General features: G+C 43.8%; 2 protein-coding genes across 2 annotated transcripts in view; both read left to right on the top strand.

Annotated features, from left to right (window-relative positions):
- Window positions 1-1,809: 1,809 nt before the first annotated feature.
- LOC132379204 (neuromedin-B-like) lies at window positions 1,810-6,291 on the top strand. Its single transcript, XM_059946879.1, has 3 exons — window positions 1,810-2,037; window positions 3,855-4,042; window positions 5,981-6,291. The coding sequence occupies exons 1-3, from the start codon at window positions 1,875-1,877 to the stop codon at window positions 6,035-6,037; spliced, it is 408 nt and encodes a 135-aa protein (XP_059802862.1). The 5' UTR covers window positions 1,810-1,874; the 3' UTR covers window positions 6,038-6,291.
- Window positions 6,292-24,688: 18,397 nt separating this feature from the next.
- Window positions 24,689-26,218, top strand: part of kti12 (KTI12 chromatin associated homolog) — a 40,184-nt gene continuing 38,654 nt past the window's right edge. The window contains exon 1 of the mRNA XM_059946143.1: window positions 24,689-24,929. Within this exon, the coding sequence (XP_059802126.1) occupies window positions 24,779-24,929 (151 nt within the window). The 5' untranslated portion in view covers window positions 24,689-24,778. The remainder of the gene's footprint in view (window positions 24,930-26,218) is intronic.

The following is a 26,218-nucleotide window of genomic DNA, read 5'->3' as shown; positions in this document are numbered from 1 at the left end:
GTAACAGTCCCAGCCTCTCCGGGTAACATGCCCGTGGATCTTCTCTCGTAGCCTTTCTAGCTTAACGATGTCTTTCCATGATGTGTAAATATATTTTCCGTCCCGATTTTCGCAGGATCTAAATACTTTAACTCCCTTCCCAACAGCAATGTGGGAACACCTTCCCCAGCTGGACGATAGCGGTCCAAGGAGGTGGCTCTCCCCCCACCCCTCTCATAAAGGCAAACGGGACATGGGCAGCAAAAGCTCATTTTCATTGACGACCTGTGTCTAATGTTGGAACCATTTCATTGGCTAGAGGTAGTTTTGGGTCGATATGAGACATAAAAGGTATTAGATTTTAAACGTCACTTGTCAAGTTAAAATTTAAAACGGAGAGGGAAATGGGATTGCTAAACACAAGTCATTGAACCTATCAACCTCTCTTGCGCCGTATCATTGAACAATTGAAAAATTATTATTTTCAAGGACGTCACGTTTATTTTTAACCTGTTTAACAGTTTAAGGAAATGTTAAACACCTCAGATCTGCTAAAGAAACGAGTAGAGAGATGTAAACGAACTATCTAGCTTTCACCGGGACCTGTCAGTTGTCTCTGGCGTTAACTATAGTTAATCTGAACAACACCCCGTCGCCCCGCTTTTACTTTCTCAGTTAATATAAACGGGGCAGTTTCACGAGGATTTCACGCGAGTCACCGGGAAATTGGGAATGTGAATTATCTGGGGAACTACATACTCGGTCGATGTATAAAACAAATAAAAATAGGCATCCTGAAGGTTTTTTAAGTGATATTAAGGATTCATTTGCCTACTCAGACGCGTTTTGAAAAAAAAATATGCAGAGGTCAGCGTGATCGGAAGGTGTGGCTGAGGAGTGGTGTATCGGAACTACTGACACAAACAGTTCTGTTCTCGTTGAAAATGGACGAGATTGTATATAATTTACTCTCTGGGCAGCGCTTCTGGCACAATTCGCGCTATATTTAGACATGGTAGACAGAAAGAGGGTCTTAAACGCAAGGTGAGCCCGGAGACAAAACAAAAACACCGCAGGTGCTGGAAATTTTAATGGGAAAGTAGTGGAAACAGTCAGCAGGTCAGGCAGCGCCTGTGTGGAGAGAATCAGTTGACGTTTCAGCCCGGAGACCCAGGGACGGGCGGGCCGGGAAACACAAGCAGATGAGCGGGGAAGGTGGATGGAGTCTGTCGCCTCTCTGAGGGATTCGCCCGACTGACCTTCGCACTGTAGCTGACCCTGTGGCTAAAACCTCTGACCGGAAACGTTAAGCAGCCTTCTCTCCCCGCCGATGCCGCCCAGCCCGTTGAGTGATCCTGTTGTGACTCCGGATTATTTTCTTCTGCCTTGAGCTCTCTGCACGGGGGACGGGGGTGGGGGGCGAATGGGTCTCTGAGCTCTTGTGAAGGTAGACGTGGCCGGCTCTTGCTCCATCCCACACCGGCACAAACGCATCTCCTCCGAGAGATGGGGGAGCTCAGATGCCGAGAAGTTGAGATTTTGAACGTAAATGAAGCGAAGAGGAGTCTCTCGTCTAACAGGCGGCTCGAGGCTCACATTTTCACCTAGAGATCACTAGTCTCTTCTCCCGCCTCATTAGCCCAACCATTTCTCGCTGGACATTTCACTCGTTCCCTCTCTGATGTCCCGCACCTCACCAACACCAACCAGAACTGGTCCTCAGTGCATTAGTCATCCGTGCTGAGGTTTCGACTGGGCGCCGCCCACCGTCAGCGGGAGACGTATAAAAAGAACAGAGCAATGAAGCGGCGAGACAGACCCGGCAAACGGCGAGAGGCTTTGCCCACAGGGACTGAAAAAGAAAGAGAACGAGAGAGACGGAGAGTGAGGCAGGAATGACAGCTCTCTCCAGCCACCGGATGGGTCACCTCGGCTTTTTCGCTTTCCTGATTGTGTTTTCCTACTTGTCCGTGTCCTCCGCGGTCAGACTAGATCTTACAGAAGCCAACAATGTTTCCAAGATCAAATTCAATCCGAGAGGAAACCTCTGGGCCACAGGTAAAGGGGATGGCATGTCCAGGGGAGTAGGTGTGTGTCCTGGGGAAGGGATCTTATCTTCGGTTAGGCTCACATTTACGTTCGGAGGAAGGATTGGGTGATGTTAAGGAGTCTCTTGATAGAGCAGTGCTCAAGTTGCTGGATGAACTCAACGGGTCAGGCAGCATCTATGGCGAGAAATCGACAGTGGACGTTTGAGGTCGAGACGCTTTGATGAATGGTGTGTCAGGCACCTTGTGTGTTGCTCCAAATTCCAGCATCCGCGGTCTTTTGGGTCTCAAACTTTCGGTGGAGTCGGGAATTGAGACTCGGAATCAGTGCCTATCCAAACTGGGGAAGGGGAAGTAGATCATTTAAAATTAAACATGTGTGTACGTTACCAGTTTGAGGTGGTTTAAGTGCCATAGAGTCACAGAACACTACAACAAAGCAGCAGACCCTTCGGCCCTTCTAGTCCATGCCAATCTGTTATTCTGCCTAGTTCCATTGACCCGCAGCTGGAGAATAGCCCTCCATCCCTTCCCATCCATCTACTTATCCAAACTTTTCGTAAATCGTGATTTAAAACCGTAAGACTGTAAGACATGGGGGTGGAATTGGGCCATTTGGCCAAACGGATCTTCTCCGCCATCCGATGGTATCTGATTTATTATTCCTCTCAGCCCCTTTCCCTTACCTTCTCTCCGTATCCCTCGATGCTCTTACTACTGAACAACTTTTCAATCTCTGCTTTAAATATACCAATTGATAAATATTGAGTTAAATATACTAGTAGTTAAACATTTTATCCGTGAAATAAAACAAAAATAGTTTGCAAGCTCTTTTAATTTGACTATAATTGCTCGTTCACACAGCTAAGGGAATGGCCTGGTCCTGCTCTCGTTCCCAGGAATTGTACCATCTCTTCTCTTCATTCCTCTTCCCGTTATCCGTTTCCAGCGGCCAGGTGAGTGTCAGGTGTCCATGTCGGAATGTTGCTGGCCAGTAGGTGGCAGTGTAGGCGATATGAGGAGAGGAAGCAGTCAAACCCGTGGTACCTCATCCTCCAAACCTGTAAATGGGCAGCATGTGGAGGACAAGGTCCCGCCAGCAAAACTGACTTCTCACCACGGAGGTGCAGCGAAAAGAGCAGCTGCCCTGCACCTCCAGAGATCGGGTTCGACCCTGACCTCCGGTGCTCTCTTGGTGGAGTTTGCACGTTAGCCTTGTGATCGTACAAGATTCCTTGGGTTAAGTGAAGGCTGCAATCTGATCCAAGTGCGTAGGTGAGTGGCAGAATCCTCAATGTTCAAAGTAAATCCATTATCAAAGTAAATATATCTACTACCCCGAGATTCGTTTTCTTGCAGGCATTCACTATAGACACAAAGAAAGACCCGCACACAACCAAGCCGGTCAAGCAACCGATGTAAAAAGGACAATAAACTATGCAAATAAAAAAAGAAAAAAAACAACAAATAAACAATAAATATCGAGAACATATTATTCCCCCTGGCTCAAGAGCCTTATGGTTGAGGGGTAATAACTTTTCCTGAACCTGGTGTTGTGGGACTTGAGCCTCATGTACCTGCTTCCTGACGGCAGCAACAAGAGAGAATGGCCTGGGTGGTGGGGGTCCTTGATGACAGCGTTCTTTGTAAATGCAATGTCGGAGAACGCAGGGTTAAGGTATGAAGAGCATAAAGATGGGAGCTTGATGATGGGCCGAAGGGCTTGTTTCAGTCTCTGTGACTCTACTGGGTGGGTGCTTTAAGACGATGCATTTAACGATGCCCAGATGACTCCGTTGTGACGATCTCTGTACTGTTGGGTCGCAGGACACTTTATGGGAAAGAAGAGCCTGTTGGATTATCCAGATGGATATGACGATACTCTGGGACGACTTCCTCTTACCTCCCCCGAAGACCCCAAGACTATCGGGAGCCTGCTGAGCCGGAGGATGCTGGAAATCGCCCTGGCCCAAGAAGCAAAGGAGAAGCGAGAGAGATACGGCTCCGAAGCCCAGGTAACGCCGCGAGTGCAAATATATTTCTGGATAGCGCGGACAGTGCGGACGAGGGTGGTGGTATGAACGGTGCCAATCCATCGCACCTTCTCCTGTATTCAATATATTTTCCCGACGGATGTGTACATGTTGAGTACTTCCTTTAGGAGAGCCAATAGACGCGAGACAGCTCCCTCGAGTACGCAATACATCTTCACTGATCCCATTTGATTCTCAATCATTTTATGCCCACCAGCTCCCCCAGATTCTACCGCTCACCAACACGTTAAGGTCAATTTAAATTGCACAATTAACTTATCCCGCGTGTCTGAGAGACGTGGGGAGGAAACTGGAGCTCAGGCGGGAAGACTGTACTGCACTTTCTCTGTAGCTGTTACACTTTCTTCTACTGTGTTTTTGTTTTACCTCGTTCTACCTCAATGAACCGCGTAGTGATTTGATCTGTATTAGTATGTAAGACAAGCTTTTCACTGTAACTCGGAACACGTGACAATAATAAGCCAATATAAATCTCAATAACCCACCTGATCAGACGGGAACCTACAAAATCTACACTTTCAGCGCCCGTGGTCGGGATCGAACCTGCGTCTGTGCAGTCTGCCAGCTCTCAGATGCTCAGTCAGCGTTACCGGGCACCTGCATTCAAACATTCTTCAGGCGTCCCTCGACTGGGGTCTCCGCCTGCCGACCCATTCTGGCTCCCTCAGAGGGACACGGCGAATCCCAACCTCGAAGCCTTCCAGCCCAGAGGTGAAAGTCCAGACGTGGACGAACCCACGCTTTCACCGAGGCGCCTCGTCATTGTGTGTGGAAACAACAGACAACCAAATGCTGCAAAGACCAACTAAATTTCACGTCATCTGAATCAGTGATAATACACTTGATTCTGATTTTGTACCGTGTGTTAGAAATTTCCATTATATAAACCACAGGTATTTCCTGTCAGGGTCCGGTCTGTTTCAGCCGCTTGAGGTCAAAGTCATTGTCCAAAGTCCGGTTAAGTATCACAGGCACAAGTTCATGTGCATCTTCCCTACTGGTACACAGGGTGCTGACAGCAGCTCACCAGAGGGCACTATCCTGGCCAGTCCACGCGTAGCCCAACTTCCAAGACCCTTCCTCTTCCCTGACTGATGCCGTTGTGCTTCTATTGGGATTTTTTTCCTGTAGCTATGGGTTATTTTTACAGGGTTGAGTTGCTTTCCCCATGCTCAACCCTCATCCTTTGGCGTGATACATGTATGCACAGGTGCAAAGAAAAACTTAGTCAATCCCTGTCACCGGCACAAGAGAAAGTTACATGATGGGTAAAGTGCATTTTCAATTAGAGTCAAACATAGAACATTACATCACAGTACAGGCCCTTTGGCCAATCATTTAACCTACTCCAAGATCAATCTAACCCTTCACTCCTGCATAACCCTCCACCACATGCTTATCTGAGGACTTCTTAAATGCCCTCGTGTATCTGCCCTTACCACGACCCCTGGCAGGGTACTCACCACTGTCTGTGTAAAGAACTTACCTCTGACGTCTCGGCTGTACCTCGCTCCAATCAATGATGCCCCATCGTATTTGCCATTTCTGTCTATCCACTTTGTTTATCCCTCATCACCTTTAACACCCCTATCAAGTCACTTCTCATTCTCCTTTGCTCCAAAGTGAAAATCCCTCACTCACTCAACCTATCTTCAAAAGACATGCTCTTCAATCCAGGCAACATACTTTAAAAAGTTTGGATATATTTCATTAAAATAACTATTTTCTGTGAGAAACATAATGTGTACAATGCAACAGGTATATGATCGGGGAAATATTGTATACCACTTGTATAAAATGCTAAAAGCAATTACACTGCACATTACCCACTCCTGCGGTGGGTGCACCAGATCTGTATGTAGAATGTGACACACACATTCACTCCATTTTTCTTTCCAGGAAACAGGACTAATAACAAAGTTTATTGAGCGATATGGTAAAACTACAAAGAAGTGATGAACATCAAGGAAAATGGTTGGTGAAGATGTGAGCAAGATGACCCGAATGGTGAATGTGGACATTTTGTTGTAATGATAGTGTATTTCCATCACATATTCTATGTATTGCTTCTGTACACTTATCCATATCTATTAAAGTGGGAGCGAGGACTGTTCTATATTTTTCTGACTTATTTGCTCTGTTAAAGCACACTTAATGTAACCACAAGGTTCTGCTTGATGTGATAATATAAAATTACAGTGTCGTCGTGAATTTCATTGCGGTAACTCCAGATTCTTCCACTTGAAATGTGCCATTGGTGAAACACCGCTCCAGCCTCGATAGATGAAGTAGATTTTCCTTTTGACCTTTCGCGTCCACTCTGTGTTCTGTGATCAACTACAGGGACCCTCGGCCTTTGTTCTAGAGATTAAATGTAATTCTATATTGCTCTATTTACTCCAAAATTAATAAATCAAAAAGGGGCACACATGCACACAATTACAGATAGAAATACACAGATTGTATTTCACAGAGGCGCACACACACACACACACACACACACACACATACACACACACATACACACACACACTCACACATCTAGCTCTTCACAGCTGTTGATTTGGAGGCCATCTCTGGACGAGCTGTGAGATTTGCCATTCCTTCTCCAAATTCACCCTCCTGACATTCACCTACCTCTAACTCCCAAATCCCTGTCCCTTCCCCTCCTTTGTTCAATCCAACCATCCTCCTTCACCACCCCCTCATCAGTCCACTAATCACCTCAGACGCCTGCCTCCTCTCCTCCTTATTCTGGCTATGGCCATTTCCACTCTCACACCCGTCGTAAGGCTCTGATCCTTCCTACCCCCTCCCAGCCCCCACAAATGCTACTCAACCCATTGCTTTCCTCAGACTGGTTGTTTGTTGGCTCTTCCTTATATTGCTTTGCAGGTTTGGCATTTACCTACAGAATCTGCTTAACACCAAATTGCAGATCTGAGTTCTCAGTCCAGATTCATATCTTCTTTCAGCTTTATCACCAGCACAGGATCACTTCCTTTCTGGATATAATGAAACCTTTCGTAAATATGGCAGCATTATGACCCAATGTACTTTCTTTAAAATGAAATGTGATGCTTATAGTACACATGTACATATGCAATAATGTATGGGTCGAAATACAGAGTGATTTATATACATCATAACGTACATGGACTAAAGTTCAAGTATATTTTCATGGGCATACATACGCAGGATATGATTGCCATGACAATTAGCTCTTTGCAGCAGCAGTAGCACAGTACAGTACAGAATTATTGAACATAAATTCCAAAATAATTAAGTTAGTATAAATTATACATAACTTGCACAACAAAATAAACAGCAATAACACTATCATATTAGTGCAACTGATTTCCATAAGTAATGCTCGTATAACCTTTGACTTCTTCCCAGCTTCTCATTTTGTGTATGTGTGGCTGAAGAATTTCAGCATGGCCAGAATATCCCACAGAACAACCTGCTACAGCGCCCATTACAACCAGCTGCCTCATGGGAGGCATACAGCAAGCCATTCTATACACACAATACCTCCTGTATCTAAAAGAGTGGCCTCTGAGTGTATGTGTGTGGTCTGCCGCTGTAGTTCATCCACTTCAGGCTCGGCACATTGTGCATTCAGAGATATTCTTCAGCACGTCACTGTTGCAATGTGTGGATATTTGAGATACTGACACCTTCCTGTCAGCTTGAAACAATCTGGCTATTCTCCACTGACCTCTCTCATTAACAAAGCATTTTCACACTCAGAACTGACTATCTCTAAGATATTTTGTTTTTTTTTTTTGCACAGTCCTCTGTAGACTCTCCAGACTGTTGTGTATGAAAATCATAGGAGATCTGTAGTTTTTGAGATACTCAAACCACCCCATCTGGCACCAGCAAAATGTTTCACAGTCAAAGTCACTTAGATCACATTTCATCTCCACTCTGACATTTGGTCTGACAACAACTGAACCTCTTGACCATGTCTGTATGTTTCCACGCATCGAGTTGCTGCCATGAGATTGGCTAAATACATAATTGTAATAACAAGCAGCTGTACAGGTGTAACTAATAAAACGGCCACTAAATGTATATGGATGGTCAAATGTACAAAAGATGATAATTTATGCATCACACTAAAACATGAACCAGCAGAACCAGGAGATTACAATATATTTACATGGAAGTTGTACAGAAGTTTGGAGCAAGTGTGCATTTCTGGTTGCCATAGTACAAGAAGGATGTGGAGACTGTGGAGAGGGTGTGGGCGAGGTTCATTAGGATGCTGTTTGGTTTAGAGAGTATTAGCTCTAAGGAGGAACGGGGAGATTTGTATTATTTTCTCTAGACATCACAGGCTGAGTGCCAACATGATTGAAATAGATAAAGTTATTTGAGTTGTATATACTGAGAATCTTTTACCCAGGGTGAAAATGTCAAATACTGAAGAGCATAGGTTTAAGGTGCCAAGGGGAAATTTTAAAGGAGATTTGCAAGACATGTTTTTAACACAGAGAATGGTAGGTTGCCAATAAATAGCATTGTTCAAGAGGCATTTAGACCGATAGAAACAGAGAAAACCTACAGTACAATACAGGCCCTTCATTCCACAATGCTGTGCCAAACATGTCCTTACTTTAGAAATTAACTAGGGTTACCTATAGTCCTCTATTTTTCTAAGCTTCATGTACCTATCCAGGAGCCTCTAAAAAGACCCTATAGTATCCTTGTAAATCTCCTCTGCACCCTTTCTATGGTTTCCACATTCTTCCTGTAGTGAGGCGACCAGAACTGAGCACAGTACTCCAAGTGGGGTCTGACCAGCGTCCTATGTAGCTGCAACATTACCTCTTGGGTCCGAAACTCAATCCCACATTTGATGAACCACAGTGCACCGTATGCCTTCTTAAACACAGAGTCAACCTGCGCAGCAGCTTTGAGTGTCCTATGGATTTGGACCCCAAGATCCGTCTGATCCTCCACACTGCCAAGAGTTTTACCATTAATGCTATACAGTATTCTGCTATCATATTTGGCCTACCAAAATGAACAACCTCACACTTATCTGGGTTGAGCTCCAGCTGCCACTTCTCAGCCCAGTTTTGCATCCTATCAATGTCCCGCTGTAACCTCTGACAACCCTCCACACTATCCACAACACCCCCAACCTTTGTGTCATCAGAAGATTTACTAACCTATCCTTCCACTTCCTCATCCAGGTTACCTATAAAAATTGTGAAGAGAAAGGGTCCCAGAACAGATCCCTGAGGCACACCTCTGGTCACCCACCTCCATGCAGAATATGACCTGTCTACAAACACTCTCTGCCTTCTGAGAGCAGGCCAATTCTTAATCCACAAAGCAATATCTCATTCGATCCCAGGCCTCTTTACTTTCTCAATAAGCCTTGCATGGGGTACCTTTTCAAATGCCTTGCTGAAATCCATACACACTGCAGCTACTGCTCTTCCTTCACCCATATGTTTAGTCACATTCTCAAAAGATTCAGCCAGGCTCATGAGGTACAACCTGCCTTTGACAATGCCATGCTGACTATTCCTAATCATATTATTCCTCTCCAAATGTGCATAAATCCTTCCTCTCAGGAACTTTTCCATCAACTTACCAAACACTGAAATAAGATTCTCTGGTCTATAACTGCCTGGACTATCTCTACTCCCTTTCTTGAATAAGGGAACAACATTTGTCACCCTCCAATCCTCCAGAGCCTCTCCCGTCCCCATTGATGATGCAAAGATCACCGCCAGAGGCTCAGCAATCTCCTCTCTCACCTCCCAAAGTAACCTGGTGTATATCTCATCTGATCCCGGTGACTTATCCAACTTGATGCTTTCCAAAAGCTCCAGCACATCCTCTTTCTTAATATCTATATGCTCAAGCTTTTCAGTCCACTGTAAGTCATCCCTAAAATTGCCAAGACCCTTTTCCGTAATGAATACTGAAGCAAAGTATTCATTGGGTACCTCAGCTATCTCCTCCAGTTGCATACACACTTTTCCACTGTTAGTTGATTGGTCCTATTCTCTCACGTCTTATCCTCTTGCTCTTCACATACTTGTAGAATGCCTTAGGGTTTTCCTTAATCCTGTCCGCCAAGGCCTTCTCATGGCCCCTTCTGGCTCTCTTAATTTCATTCTTAAGTTCCCTCTTGCTAGCTTTATAATCTTCCAGATCTCTATCATTACTTAGTTCTTTTGAACCTTTCATAAGCTCTTCTTTTCTTCTTGATTAGATTTTCAACAGCCTTTGTACACCACAGTTCCTGTACCCTACCACCCTTTCCCTAACTCATTGGGATGTTCTCTATGCAGAATCGCACACAAATATCCCCTGAACATTTGCCACATTGCTGCTGTACATTTCCTTGAGAACATCTGTTCCCCACTTATTCTTCCAAGTTCCTGTCTCATAGCCTCATATTTCCCCTTACTCCAATCAACTGCTTTCCTAATTTGTCAGTTCCTATCCCTCTCCAATGCTATGGTAAAGGAGATAGAATTTTGATCACTATCTCCATAATACTCTCCCACTGAGAGACCCGATTCTAGCAACAATATGCTAGAAGACATTCTGTTAATTTAAGTTTTTGTTAATTTAAGTTAGCAGATTCTAAAAATCAGCAGACATACATAAATTATAAAATACTTCTGAATATCTATGTGTAAATTTTCTTCTACAAGATAAATAGAAACAAAAGGAGATAATTTGACCCACCTGGCTGTTCCACCATTTAATAAGATGATCCTTGTCCTCAGCGCCTCTAATTGCATGTCCCTGCTGTTCTTCGCACTTCAAAACCTATGGTCTGTCTTAAATACAATCAACAACAAGTACCTGATAGCCTTTGGGGGAGATAATACCAAAAGTTCAACATGCCTCGGGTGAAGACATTTATTCTCATCTCCATTGCAAATGTTGAACCTCTTACCCCTGATTCTAACTCCCCCAGTGAAGGGAAACGTCTACCCCATGAGAATTTTATAGATTCCAAGGAGATGATCTGATGTCTCAGATCGGGTCCAGAGTATTCTGAGGAGAGAGGGCCAGAAGTCTTGGTACGTGTTGGTACCAATGACATAGGCAGAAAAAGAGAGGAGATTCTGAAGGAAGATAACTGGGAGCTAGGAAGAAAATTGAAAAGCCGAACCTCCAGAGTAATAATCTCAGGATTACTGCCTGAGCCAAGCGCTAATGAAGGTAGGAATAGCAGAATTAAGCAGATGAATGTGTGGCTAAGTAACTGGTGCAGGGGGCAGGGCTTCAAGTTCTTGGATCATTGGGACCTATTTTGGGGGAGGTCTGACTTATACAAAAATGATTAGTTACACCTGAACTCAAAGGGTACTAATATCCTGGTGGGAGGGTTTAAACTAAGTTGGCAGGGGGAAGGAAACAAGGGTGTTAAGGTCGAGGAAGAGGAAAACAGAAATATGTCAAAGATACTGTGCAGCCAAAATGGTAAGAAGGACAGGCAGGTGAATAGACAGGATCTATTGCTGTGCAATAGAAATATAGCAAAATTGGTAACAGACACTGATCTAAATGTACTGTACTTAAATGGCCGCAGCATTAGAAATAAAGTGGATGACCTTGTTGACAGCTACAGGTTAAAAAATACAACATCGTGGCCATCACCGAGTCATGGCTAAATGATGGATGTGATTGGGAGTTGAATGTCCAAGGATACACGGTGTATAGGAAAGATAGAAGAGTAGGTAAAGGGGGTGGCGTGACACTGATGGTAAACAACAATATCAAATCACTAGAAAGATGGGACATAGGATCAGAAGAGGTAGAATCCTTATGGGTTGAATTAAGAAATGGCAAGGGTAAAAAGACACTAATAGTTATATACCGGCCTCCAAACAGTAGCCGGGATGTGGACTACAAGTTACAGGGGGAAATAGAAAAAGCATGTCAGAAGGAAAATGCAAAGATAATTCTGGGGGATTTCAATATGAAAGTGGATTGGGAAAGTCAGGAAGGTACTGGATCTCAGGAGAGGGAGTTTGTAGAATGCCTACGGGATGGCTTTTTGGAGCAGCTTGTCCATAAGCCCACCAGGGGATTGGCTGTTTAGGATTGGGTGCTGTGTAATGAACCTGAGGCAATTAGGGAGCTAGAGGTAATGGAACCCCTTGGAAGTAGTGATCATAATATGCTTGAATTCAGTTTCAAATTTGAAAAGGAGAAGCTGGTATCAGGTGTACCAATATTTCAGTGGAACAAAGGAAATTACACTGGTATGAGAGGGGAACTGGCCCAAGTCGATTGGAAAAGTAATCTAGATGGAGGGATGGTAGAGCAGAATTGGATGAAATTCCTACGAGAAATAATGAGAGTGCAGGAAAAATATATTCTAAGAAAAAAGAAAACCATGAATGGAAAAATGGCACAAATGTGGCTAACGAGAGAGGTTAAGACTAAAATAAAAGCAAAAGAGATGGCGTACAAGGAAGCAAAAATTAGTGGGAAAACTGAGGACTGGACAACTTTTAAAAACTTACAGAAGGAAACTAAGAAATTCATTCGGAAAGAAAAGGTGAATTATGAAAGGAAGTTGGCAATTAACATAAAAAAGGATACTGAGAGTTTTTTAAGATATATGAAGAGTAAAAGAGTAACATGGGTAGATATAGGACCTATTGAAAAGGATGCTGGAGAAATTATAACGGGTAACAAAGAGATGGCAAAGGAACTAAATGAGTATTTTGCATCAGTCTTCATAATGGAAGACATTACCAACATACCTGATAGCCAGAGGTCTCAGGGAATAGAATTAGGTACAATCAAGATTACTCGAGAGAAAGTGCTTGGGATGCTAAATGGACTAAGGACAGATAAGTCTCCCAGACCGGGTGAGGTGCACCCATGGATTCTGAAGGAGGTGGCTCTGGAGATTGTGGAGGCATTGGAAATGATCTTCGAGGAATCAATAGACTCTGGCATGGTTCTGGAGGACTGGAAGGTCACAAATGTAGTTCTGCTGTTTAAGAAAGGAGGGAGGCAGCAAAAAGAAAATTACAGACCTATTAGTCTGACATCAGTAGTTGGGAAGTTATTGGAGTCAATCTTCAAGGACGAGGTTATGAAATACCTCAAGGTGCATGACAAGATTGGCCCAAGCCAGCATGGTTTCATGAAGGGAAGATCCTGCCTCACCAACATATTGGAATTTTTTGAGGTAGTCTCAAATAAGATTGACAAGGGAGAGGCTGTGGATGTTGTGTATTTGGATTTTCAAAAGGCCTTCGATAAGGTGCCACATAAGAGGCTGTTGAATAAGATGAGAGCCCATGGAATTACAGGAAAGATATTGGAATAGGTGGAGCACTGGCTGATAGGCAGAAAGCAAAGGGTGGGAATAAAGGGAGCCTATTCTGGTTGGTTGCTGGTTACTAGTGGTATTCTGCAGGGGTCGGTGTTGTGGCCGCTTCTTTTTATACTGTATATCGATGATTTAGATTATGGATTAAATGGTTTTGTGGCTAAGATTTCAGATGACACCAAGATAGGTGGAGGAGCAGGAAGTGTTGAAGAAATGGAAAGGTTGCAGAGAGACTTGGTCAGTTTAGGAGAGTGGGCAAAGAAATGGCAGATGAGATACAATGTTGAGAAAGGTACGGTTGTACATTTTGGAAGAATAAATAATCGGGCAGATTATTATTTAGATGGGGAGAAAATTCAAAAATCGGAAGGGAAAAGGGACTTGGGGGTCCTCGTGCAGGACACCCTACTGGTTAACCACCAGGTTGGATTGACAGTAAGGAAAACGAATGCTATGTTGGCATTCATTTTAAGAGGAATAGTATATAAGAATAAGGAGGTGTTGATGAGGCTCTATGGGGCACTGGTGAGACCCCATTTGGAATACTGTGTACAGTTTTGGGCCCCCTATCTTAGAAGGGATGTACTGTTGTTGGAGAGAGTTCAGAGAAGATTTACAAGGATGATTCCTGGAACGCAGGGGCTAACATATGAGGAGCGTTTGTCGGCTCTTGGACTGTATTCATTAGAGTATAGAAGAATGTGAAGGGATCTCATAGAAACATTTTGAATGTTTAAAGGTTTGGACAGAGTAGATGTGGTAAGGCTGTTTCCCTTGGTGGGTGAGTACAGGACAAGAGGCCACAGTCTTAGAATTAGAGGGCACCCTTTTAAAACAGATGAGGAGAAATTTTTTTAGCCAGAGGGTCCGTGGATTTGTGGAATTCGTTGCCACATACAGCCATGGAGGGGATTGGTAGGTATCTAATTAGTCAGGGTATCACGGGATATAGGGAAAAAGCCAGAAATTAGAATCAGATGGGAGAATAGTTTAGCTCATGGTAGAGTGGCGGAGCGGAGCAGACTCAATGGGCCGAATGGCCTACTTCTGCTTGTTATCTTGTGATCTTGTGATGATGACTCTTCCTTCCAGATTCAGAATTAAATTGATCCAATCTGCTTAACCTTTCATCAATCTGATGAACCTTCTGTGGTCTTTTCCATTCCAAGGATATCCTTTCGTAGGTAAAGAACAGACATAATAGCTGGGCTCCCCATAAATAACATAAAAGAGAATAAATACTTCTCAGGCTTCCATAAAAGCACTCCCTGTGTATACAACACACAAAATGCTGGAGAACTATTTTGTTCCCCATGTCTTTTGTGCGCGTTGCTTTGGACCTCCAGCATCTACAGATGTTCTCGTGTTTGACCTCCTTGTGTATTCACAGTAAACCTCAAGTTCTAGAGAGATGCCTTTGAGTTTGATACAAACATAGGCAGAAAGTTGGAAAAACTCAGTAGGTTAAGCAGCATCTGTGGAGGAGGTGGAGAATGTCCATGATTTGAGTCGAGACCCTGCATCAGGAATTATTCCAGGATTCTGTTCCCTTCTTCAACAGTTTCTCGTGTCTCTTCCTTCTCATCTGATATTTAGAGAACAGTTGGCAGGCATAACCTGTTTTTATTTTGTTTGGAAAAATCTCTTAAACCACAAGAGGATGATATGTTAAGATCTGGTGCAAAATGCAGTTTGAATTGAGTTTGGTTCTGGGCACCACATTCTGAAAAAATGTATTAATCTTGAAAAGGGTGCAAGACAGATTTCAAATGACACTAAGATTAAAAACATGAGGACAGATAAGCTTGTAGTCTTCATAACTGAGAAGACAAAAAAGTCACAGATTCAAGGTTTAAAATAATGAAAAGGTGACACAGAGACCTGGGAGGTGGGGTGGAGATATGTCTCCACCAAAGGAGGGGTGTAAGGCACTCCTTCCCTCTGCCAGCCTGCAGGTCACCCTTAGGCAAGGTGTAGCACCTGCTTATACTCTCGATCAGGGTCATGTGAAGCCATAGAAGCAGGCGATGGATGGTTGTATGAGCAGCTAGTGTATGTCACAAGTCCTGGTTATGTGACCACTGATGCCAGGCAGACATTTGCTGAAGAGTATTGCTAATGGTTGGAGACTGCCGTCTTGTGAAGATACTCTCCAGAAGAAGGTAATGGCAAATCACTTCTGTAGAAAACATTTCCAAGAACAATCATGGTCAAGACCATGATTATCTTGTCATATTACACGGCACTTAATGAATGAATGATGCAGAGGTGCAGAGGTGCTATCTGACAGCACCAGAGATGATGGCTTCACTCCTGACCTCCAGGGCTTAGCTTCCATGTTCTTTCTGTCACTGTGTGGGTTGAGATCATGTGCCCCAATGGCATGCAGCATCTCAAAGGCATGCAGGTTTTTCTTTAATTGAACAATGTCAAATGCCCCTGGTGCAGGAACAAGCAAGAGAATGGAATTGAGGTTCAGATCTAATTGAGCAGTCAACCAGGTTCAAGGGTATGAATAGCCGGCATCATCATCTTTCGTTCATTATGCACCAATTCGTATGACGAGGGCGGTCGTTGCCCCATGACCATGATTGTTCTTGGCAAACGTTTCTACAGAAGTGGTTCACCATTGCCTTTTTCTGGGCAGTGTCTTTACAAGTCGGGGGACCCTAGCCATTATCAGAGATTGTCTGCCTGCACCTGTTCCATATAAGACCCCAAGAATTGAGTATATACCTCACCAGGATCATCTTTTCTGGGCACAGAATAACTATGTAAATAAAATATATCAGTTATGAGCAATTGGAATTAAGTTGCAACTCATTTGTGTTCCAAAGAATTCATTAGTAGCTGAAACAAAGAACTTGCATCTGTGGCATGATCTTCATAACCAGCGAACACCTGAATTTCCCAGCATCCAATGGAGAGTGGACACTGAGGAAAATCTTCTTGCTTATTTTCAATTACCGTTATGGGTTCTTCCATGTTCAGGTCCCATTGTTTAGCTGAAAGGCGGCACCTCTGACAGTGTCATGGTGTTTCAGCATAGCACTAGGGTGTCAAACTAGATTTTTGTCATCTTACCTTTGGAATTGCATAAGCACAGACTTTCTGAATTAAAAGCGAAGTGCATTTGTCACTCCCAAAATCAATAGGAAATCAATAGGGAATACCTGCAATCTTTGTTCACACACTTAGTCACACTTTTTTGTAGCAGTCAGAAGAGGCAATTTGCCTCTAAGTGATGGAAAGACTGAATCACAAATTTCCAACGTTACATTTCGAATGTCATAGAAGTAGGCACTGGAATTATACTCTCAGCATAATCTCTAGGTATGACAAATGATACAAGAACTGCAACAACAGAATACAGGTGTGACAGGAAAGGTTCTGACAATAAACTACATATTTGTTTCCAGAATTGTAATGCCCCAGTTAAGATTTCTACTGCTACACAGTGAGATATGTTGTATTAGCCATTTAAAAGCAGTGTGCCATGCTGGAAAGGCTTAGGCTAAGGATAACGAGCCACATTGTTCAACTTAGGAATGTGTGTCAGCCAATCAGGACCCTGGTTCTGGAGAGCTGTAGAGAAGAGTTTTCTGAAGGACAATAGTCTAGTTTGGGGTCTTTTGGTGGGAGCTGCGGAGCAGGGCACAAGGGAAGATGCCACTGAATGCCAGTGGAAGGAGAGTCCCTGTTGCAAGAAGTGCTTTGTGCCAATGAATGGCCCCAGGGAGGAAGGGCCAATACTCTTGAGAGGGACAGTTTTCTCGAGATGCTCTTCGGGGAGAGTTCGGAATGTGGCAGGTTCCTTCAGGCAGACCACGGGTCCAGTGCGTGAGTAAGAAATACACCCTGACTACTCCAGTCTGACCTCCAATGTTTGTGTACACATTTGGCTGCTTTAACGATAACGGACCACTTAAATTTCTTTTCTTTTTCTGTAATTCTTTCCTAAAGCTGAAAAGTAGGCAAGTATACTCTCTTTATAGTTTTATGCTGATGTATGATCTGTCATATCTGGGCTACCAATGACTGTGCTTAGGCAGTATTCACACAGCATTTGCTCAAATCAAGGTTCCTTTTATCAAATCATCATGATGTTCCTGTTTGGTTGAATCCCAAATCATACCAAACCTAGACACGTACATAGTTTGTCAAAGGTAGCCTTCTCACTGCTGGGCCACATCGCTTTTGGCAGACTTGTCTAACAAGCCAAGTGTGTATGTGGGTCCTGGTGACAGGGTTACAGTATTATGTGGTATTTCTCTCTGTCATCCAGAGTTTAGTCTCATGCTAAGGGTACAAAAAACCCATCATCCTCTTGTGCCCCAAAGAAAATATCTCTCCTCTCAGTTGTAGTTCATTCTTATCTATAACACCTGACTCCAGCTCTGCTGTCTCTTAATTCCATACCTAATTCCTTCTTTCATGTTCCCACCAGCCTCCAACCTACAATCTTCGACAAGCTGTCCCCTGTTGTGACGTTACCCATCTATTGTATTACCCAGTGCTGACTGACATCATCAATCACTTCAGTCTTTCAGATAGCAAAGTTTAAAGTAAATTTATTATTGAAGTACATACCCCCCTCCCCCCCCCCCGATTCATTTTGTTGCAGCATTCACAGTGGAATCAAAGAAACATGATAGAGTCAATCAATGAAAAACTATGCACCAACAAAGACAGACAAATAACCAAAGTGCAGAAGGAAACAAACTGTGCAAATACATACAAACAAACAAACACATACATAAATAAATATTATTGAGAACATGAGTTGTAGAGGCATTGAAAATAAGTCTATAGTTTATGAAATCATTTTAGAGTTGAGGTGCGTGAAGTTGTCTAGGCTGGTTCAGGAGCCTGATGGTTGAACAGCAGTAACTGTTCCTGAACCTGGTGGTGTGGGACCAAGGGCTCCTTCCCAATGGCAGCAGCAAGAAGAGAGCATGGCGTGGATGATGGGGGTCTTGAACGATGGATGCTGCTTTCTTATGGAATTGCCACCTGCAGATGTGCTCAATGATGGGGAGGGCGTTTCCTGTGATAGACTGGACTGCATCCACTGCTTTTCTGCTCATGGGCAAAGGTGTTTCCATACCAGGCCATGATGCAAACACTCAGAATACGCTCCACTCCACATCTATAGAAGTTCATAAGTTAATTCCCTGCACAGTCACCCAGCTCCAGCCCCTCCCTCATCACTTCCAAAACTGATGTCAGAAACAGAAGAAGGCCCCCACCCCTTCATCCTGCCGCACCACTCAGTGCGATTCTGACTGATCCAACCTTGTCCTCCACACCATCACCCTGCTTGGCCCCTATATCCCTTCCTGGCTTTGAAGCTGATATATCTGTTCATAGCTGCTTATTGAGTCTCTTTAAGGACATTGCCTTCACGGCTCTCTGGGGTAAAGAATTCAAAAGAATTGCGAACTTCTGAGAGAAGTGGATCTCTATTTTCATTGGGGAACCCATTCTTCTGAAATTGTGTCCTCACATCAAGTTTAAAATAACCCCACCAGGAGAAACAGCCCCTTCACCATCAATTTTGTCAATAGCCCTCGGAACCTTATATGTTTCAGGGGTTGATCTGCACTTCACTCTTTCTCGTTGTTGAAACGATCGTACAGTTCATCCGAACTTCAACTTGCTGTGTTTTTCAATTTACCTCTAGTATTCCACCCAGCCTCTTCCTTCTGAAAGGTCCTGTTTATCTCCAGTCACCTCCTGCAGTGCCCTTCAATCTGTTTTTATTTTCAATAAAACAGTTGAAATCGGCTGGATTAATGTCATTGGTTATTCTGTGACATTTCAGCTGCTGTATACCATCTTTTGAAACCTGTCAGGTAAAATTAACTTCCATCACCTCTCTTCAGTGGTCCAAGGCCACCCATGTGGGACCATTCCTCCTTACCAGGGTCTGTGCTCACTTATTCATCCCTGTTGAACTGAAGGATCTATCCTATTTACACATTTATTCCTCATTCTTTGGTGAAATGGATATCTGTGTCTTCTTCCTTATCATTCTCAACTCAGTCTCAATCCTTAATTCCATGGCCATTGCCTTGTGGAAAGGCTCCCCATCTGATAATAAACTTCAGCACATTCTCTTACTCACTAACAGTAAATATAAAACCACCCGACCAGAAATTTCACACCTTGGACACTGGCTTCATCTCTGTTCCTAGTTGCTTACTCACATAACTGGCAGGTACGTTGTCTCCATTGCTATGTCCAGTCTTAAGCTATTTTTGAAATTCATATTTACCTCTAGAGGCAGGTCTGCTTCTATGTACAGAATATAACCAGAGCATTACGTAGGATGAAGAGCACAGACAGTCCATGGAGTTCCCTCCCATCCATCCTCAGACAATTTTATCAGCTTAATACTTGCTCAATGTTCACCACTATCTCCCTCCACCACCTCCAGCTCTTTACAATAACCATTTACTGTGCTAAAAGTGGGTTGCTGTAGATTGCCTATGGCTCCATCAAAACTCAGTATTGCAAACATATAACCATATAACAATCACAGCACGGAAACAGGCCATCTTGGCCCTCCTAGTCCGTGCCGAACCCTTAATCTCACCTAGTCCCACCTACCCGCACTCAGCCCATAACCCTCCACTCCTTTCCTGTCCATATACATGGTCTAACCAAAGTTCAGGACAGGTCCTCACTGTAGTTTCTCTGTTTTTAATTGTCTCTCTGTAGCAATAAACCATGGTTTGCCTATTTTTTTTTGACCCCTTAACCGAGATTGCTACTTTTAGTGTCTTCATAGTGATCACCTGCCTGCCAGTTATGTGAGCAAGCTGCTAGGAAGGGAGACAAAATCAGTGTTCAAAGTGAGGCATTACTAGTAGGTTCCGAACCGGGGGTGGGGCTTTGGGGTGAGTGGAATGGTAGCATTGCGGTTAGTGCTTCGCTTTACACTGTCAGCAATGACTGATCAGAGTTCAATTCCCGCCACCGCCTGTAAGAAGTTTGTACGTTCTGCCCTTGACCATGAGAGATTCCACTGGATGAACCAGTTTCCTCCCATATTCCATAACATACAGCTTGGAGTTAGTAAGTTGTGGGCATGCTATACTGATGATGGAAGCAATGACAACACTTGCTGGCTACCCAACGCAATTCTTGACGATTTGATTTGGTACAAACAACACACTTCACAGTATGTTTCAATGTTTCAATGTGCATGTGATATGCCTATTCTTTAAAACCTTTTGTCCTGGCTTGAGGAAGAACCTAGACAAGGGCTCTTGCATCCTTTTCCAGACCCTCTTTGTAAATTGACTGGCCACAAAGAGGTAAACAATTGTCCCATCCTTATCACTTCCATCTTGAGGGTCCTTGGGAGACCAACATTTTTAAAATTTCAAAATTAAACTCTATTCATTAAGATATATACAAGTACAGAAAAATCCATCACATTGCATTTGTTGCATTCTTGAATCTGGTTATTGTTATCATACGTATTGAGATTTAGCAAAAAGCTTTTCTTGGCATATTATTCATAAGATTAGATCGTTAGTGGATGGAGGTAGAACAAGGTAAAACAATAACAATGCAGAACAAAGTGTAACAGCTACAGAGAGAGTGTAGTGCAGGTGAACAATAAGATGCAAGATAATAATGAGCAAGGTTGTGAGGTCAAGAGTCCAATTTATTGTACTAGGGAACTATTTAATAGCCTTATAACAACAGCAAGGTAGAAACTGTCCTTGAGCCTGGTGGTACATGCTTTCAAGCTTTTGTATCACCCACAGTGTCATTGATGCTATTCACTGGCGTTCACATATTCTGTGTACAGAGCACCATAGTCACTCTCTTTGGCTCCTGGGGATGAGACAAACTTCAAGACTTTAAGGAGCTTCTATCCTGGACCTAACACTCAGTGTCTGGTGATAGAAGGACCGTAGACTGTGGTCCTCCCCCCACAGGGTCTCTGCTGAGCTTCAGTACATCCCTCAGCACGTACTCCTGTAGCCTGGAATGTGCTAGTTGGCAGCATTCCCTACGGACAATCTCTCTACCGGCATCTTAGTCCAGGTGCTTGGCAGAGGGGCAGGTAACAGTGAGTTACCTTGGGATGGAGTCTGAAGTCAACAGTGGCTTAAGCAACAAATTTCCCACGTTGGAGGACTTTAAATTGTTTATGCCATGACTCAATTATATTTCATGGGCTCCCATTGATTATACTTTCTTTTTAAAAAAGATCTAGATTATTAAATTCACTTCTAGTCCCAAGAAATGACCACCTTTGATTTGTAGCTGTGAGAGGAGTCAAAAGGGAAGTTGTTCAGGGTTAGGGTTGGTTCTGTATAAATTCCTCCAGGTGGTGGAATGTTAGTAGTGAGGAACTTGTTGGATTCATTTTCTAGAGAAAATAGACCAGGCTTAGTCCTTCTTGATGGGGAATGGAAGTGAACAGCAACCTCAGGTTTATTCAGAACCTTGATTTTTTTCCCCATTTTGATAATTCCCACTTTGTTGAATTAGAACATTGAACATAGAAACGAACAGCACATTACAGGCCATTCAGCCCACAATGTTGTGCCAACTATGTAACCTACTCAAGAAGCTGCCTAGAATTTCCCTACTGTATAGAAGAAATTCTAGCAAATCTCTACAGATGTATGTGGAGAGCATTCTAACTGGTTACATCATTATCTGATATGGAGAGGCCACTGCACGGGATCAGTAAAGGCAATCTCAGCCAGCTCCATCATGGGCATTAGCCTGTACATCATCAAGGACACCTTCAAAAGGTGATGCCTCAGAAAGGTAGCTTCCATCATTTAAGGACCCCAGTACCCAAGACATCAGGCAAGTCAGAGGAATGTAGGCCCGTTCCCCTCAGCAAGCCGATGTCGCATAATTCAGCCAGCAGATCTTTGTGACGGTTTTGATGCACCATCAATAACTCTCGGAGATGTGAGGCGAGAGATAGGTTTTAATTAGCTGGAAGAAAGCACGGTCAGCAGCAAGAGACCATCACACAACATCCTGGAGACTGAGGGAGGAGCAGTGCCTCCAATTGCCTTTATACAGGGGTCTGTGGGAGGAGCCACAGGAGCAGTCAGCAGGGGGCCGTGTCCAGACCGGTATATGTAGTTCACCACAGGTTTGCTTTTGGATGATCTCTGTATTGTAGTAGTATCTGGCGATGGTAGATAGCTGCTCTGTTATCCACGTGTCCTAATCGAAAATTGTGTATCAAACTTAAAAAAGAAAATTAAATTAAAGTAACACCAGGTCTGAAAGGCAGCTGCTGCCTTGCCGCGCCGCCATCACGGACATTTACACTACACGCTGCACCTGCGGAGGAAACAGCATTATGAAGGACCCCATGCACCCCTCATACAATCTCTTCTCCCTCCTGCCATCTGGGAAAAGGCTCCGAAGCATTCGGGCTCTCACGACCAGACTGTAACAGCTTCTTCCCCTAAGCTATCAGACTCCTCAATACCCAGAGCCTGGACTGACACCTTGCCCTACTGTCCTGTTTATTATTTATTGTAATGCCTGCACTGTTGTTGTGCACTTTATGCAGTCCAGTGTAGGTCTGTAGTCTAGTATAGCTTTCTCTGTGTTTTTTTTTATTACGTAGTTCAGTCTAGTTTTTTGTACTGTGTCATGTAAACCATGATCCTGAAAAATGTTATCTCATTTTTACTATGCACTGTACCAGCAGTTATGGTCAAAAGTGACTTGACTTGACTTGACTTGACTTGATGCTCTCCTCTTATTACTACCATCAGGGAGGAGGTACAAGAGCTTGAAACTTCAGAGTTTTAGGAACAGCTTCTTCCCTTTCACCAGCAGATTTCTCAAAGGACAATGAACTAATCTATGAACACTACTTCACTATTTTACTCTTTTTTGCGCTACTTATTTAATTTTTGAATATATATTTTTATTGTAATTTATATTTTTTAATGTACTGTCGCCCAAATTTCACAATGTATGTCAGTGATATTAAACCTGATTTTGATTCTGATTTCTAGTTTGGGGAATAGTAATCCAGCTCTCTGGGTTATCAGGTCAATAATGTCACAGCTTTCAATAGAACTCAATTACACGCACTGAAATTGTCAATGTTTCCTTGTGTTTGCAGTATCTTCTAACAACGCACACAAAATGCTGGAGGAACTCAGGAGATCTATGGAAAAGAGTGAACAGTTTAAGCTCACTTTGAAGGTCCTACTGTGCGAGAGCGGATCTGCGAAAATCGGAGGACGCGGCCGCGCACAGATCCCTTTAATGGGCCGACAGGAAACAAGAAGCTCCACCGCACCTTTAAGGTGGCTTCAGAAGAAATACGCCCTGATTATGTGCTTCTGTGCTCTGATTCGTTCTCGCGTTTGACATCGATTGAAACAGGTTCTTTCAAATGGGAGGCAAGACATTCTCCTGAGATTCGACCACATCTGTTGAAACTGCAGGGTCGAGGCTTATGTATCCAGTTCCTATAGGTCCCCGCCCATGAAGGAAACGTGGTGGACGATATTCTAGCCAATAAATCACTTAACATTAAGAATATAAATATAGGTGGAGATTTGTGGCATATATAACTATATGATACATATGTACAATATATGAAATACATCTTATGGAAATGTTTGCTTGATGATGAACTTCAATAAAAAAATAAATTGCAAAAAAGAATATAAATATAGTGGTGCTTTTGCATAAAGGGGAGGTGAAAGTCGTAATTTAAAAAGTCTATTCGATCACGGTGGCAGAGAAAGGACGTAATTTATATAAAATTCTGAGGATGGTGCGAGATGAGTATAAAAGGAGGGAAAAGTTATACTTGCACGTTTACGTATTGGACATAGTAAGTTGGATAATTAATTCATTGTTCAGAATTAATATGTACGATACAGACATTTGTCAAGAAACAGCGCAGACTCAGTTTGGGATGTAAAGTGTGTTAGGATATCACTGCCATCATAATGTATACAAGTGTGTTTTTGACTTTCTGAAAAGTATTAGACTTTATGATACAGTAAACATGAGGAAATCTGCAGATGCTGGAAATTCAAACAACAACACACACAAAATGCTGGTGAAACACAACAGGCCAGGCAGCATCTATAGGGAGAAGCACCGTCGACCTTTCGGGCCGAGACCCTTCGTCAGGACTCACTAGTTATGATACTAGTTAGTTACGATACAGTAGTTGTGGTTTCTGGGGGAGCTGCAGTCCCTTTGCTCCACACTCCGGATCGGTAGGGGGCGGTAATGCGCCTTATGTTGGTCTGCCGTCCGCCATTAAACGTGAGGAAGGAGCCGGTGGTTGTGGGCTCGGGTCTCTCCGTTTCGGCTGCGAGCTTTGGGCGATGCCGCTGGTGCTTCTGTGCGGCCTTCCCTGCAGCGGGAAGAGCCGCAGGGCGGCGGAGCTGAGCGAATATCTGCGGGAGGCGACGGACAGGAAGGTGGTGGAGGTGGGAGACCGGAGCCTGGGGGTGGAGCGCAACGAGGTCTATGCGGGTGAGAGGGGCCGGGGCAAGGAGGAACGGGGTGCGGGCAAATGGAGTGGCCGAAGGAGAGACGGGGTAGAGAGTAAAGGGGGACAGAGTAGCAGCAAAGAGAGGGGATAAAGGGGATAGAATGGGGTAAAGGGTGTGGGAATAGCGGGCACAGGGAGAAGGAGGGGCAAGTGGGAGTGAGGAATGAGGCAAATGGTCGCAGTGGGGGAGGGGCAGAGGGGAAACGTGGGAGGGACGGGAAAGAGGGGTAAAAGGGCGAGGATGCTAATGAGCAACGTGGAAGGGCAGAGGGGAAGGGGCTAAGGGGAGGGAAGAGAGAAGGGAGGTTCCAAGGGGATTGGTTAAAGGGGAAGGGTATAGAGTTGGAAGGGGCAAAGTGGGTGTGGGGAGAGAGTAGAGGGGAAAGGATAGGTAGCGAAGGGTTACAGAATGATGGTGTTGGCCGGGGCAAAGGGGAGTGGGCTGGATGGCAAAAGGGAGGGGTGAGAAAAATATTTTGGGGGAGTGGTGTAAGAAGGGAGGGTTGTAGGAGAAAGCAATGGAATGCTGGGGGTATTATGGGGCTTATGGGAGTGGGTTAATAGGATGGCAATTCAGGGCAAGGTAAGAGATGTGCGTGAAGGGAAGGGGTATTCATAACATTTGAGTGAGATTTGAGATTAGATGCTGCTGGGCCTCAATTTAACATTTTAGCTAAATGTTGACACTTAGCATCTGTACTGTGCTGCTACATTAAGAATGGTTGTGTTTTCTTATGCTGTATTTCCAAGTCTTTGGCGTGCAATTTCAAACAGCCTTCTGACACAAAGTAGCACCTCTAAGCACAAAATGTGGAGTCAAATGAAATGGCAGTTGTGATAAGGCTATTGACTGTTGTAAACAGAATGAAACTGGCTTTCAGATGCAGTGACACTGGGGAGCTTACAAGTTTGTATGAGCTTTGACAGAGTTGAAAACTCCAGGGGTCATTTTTGGGGCCACTTCTTTTCATGTCAACAATTTGGCTGATAGAATTGATGGCTTTGTGGGTAAGTTTGCAGATAATGTAAAGATAGGTGGCGAGGCAGGTAGTGTTGAGGAATCGGGGAATCTGCAGCAGGACAAACAAATTAGGAAAATGGGCAAAAAAAAGTGGCAGACTGAGTACAATGTAGGGAATTGTATAGTCATGTACTTTGGCAGAAGGAATAAAGGCATAGTTTATTTTCTAAATGGGGAGAAAATTCAGAAATCAGAGGTGTGAATGGACTTGGGAGCCCTTGTGCAAGATTCCCTAAATGTTACTCACTG

Source organism: Hypanus sabinus, chromosome 21 (genome assembly GCF_030144855.1).
Source record: "Hypanus sabinus isolate sHypSab1 chromosome 21, sHypSab1.hap1, whole genome shotgun sequence".
Lineage (NCBI taxonomy): Eukaryota > Metazoa > Chordata > Chondrichthyes > Myliobatiformes > Dasyatidae > Hypanus > Hypanus sabinus.
Note: the sequence above shows the minus strand (reverse complement) of the source record. Positions and strands in the feature narration are given on the sequence as shown.

Bases quoted from the DNA above. Each gene is read 5' to 3' on its own strand.
- LOC132379204 (XM_059946879.1), top strand. From the start codon at position 1,875: ATGACAGCTCTCTCCAGCCACCGGATGGGTCACCTCGGCTTTTTCGCT. The intron at 2,038-3,854 runs GTAAAGGGGATG...GTTGGGTCGCAG, and splicing joins AGGAAACCTCTGGGCCACAG to GACACTTTATGGGAAAGAAG. The intron at 4,043-5,980 runs GTAACGCCGCGA...TTTTCTTTCCAG, and splicing joins GATACGGCTCCGAAGCCCAG to GAAACAGGACTAATAACAAA.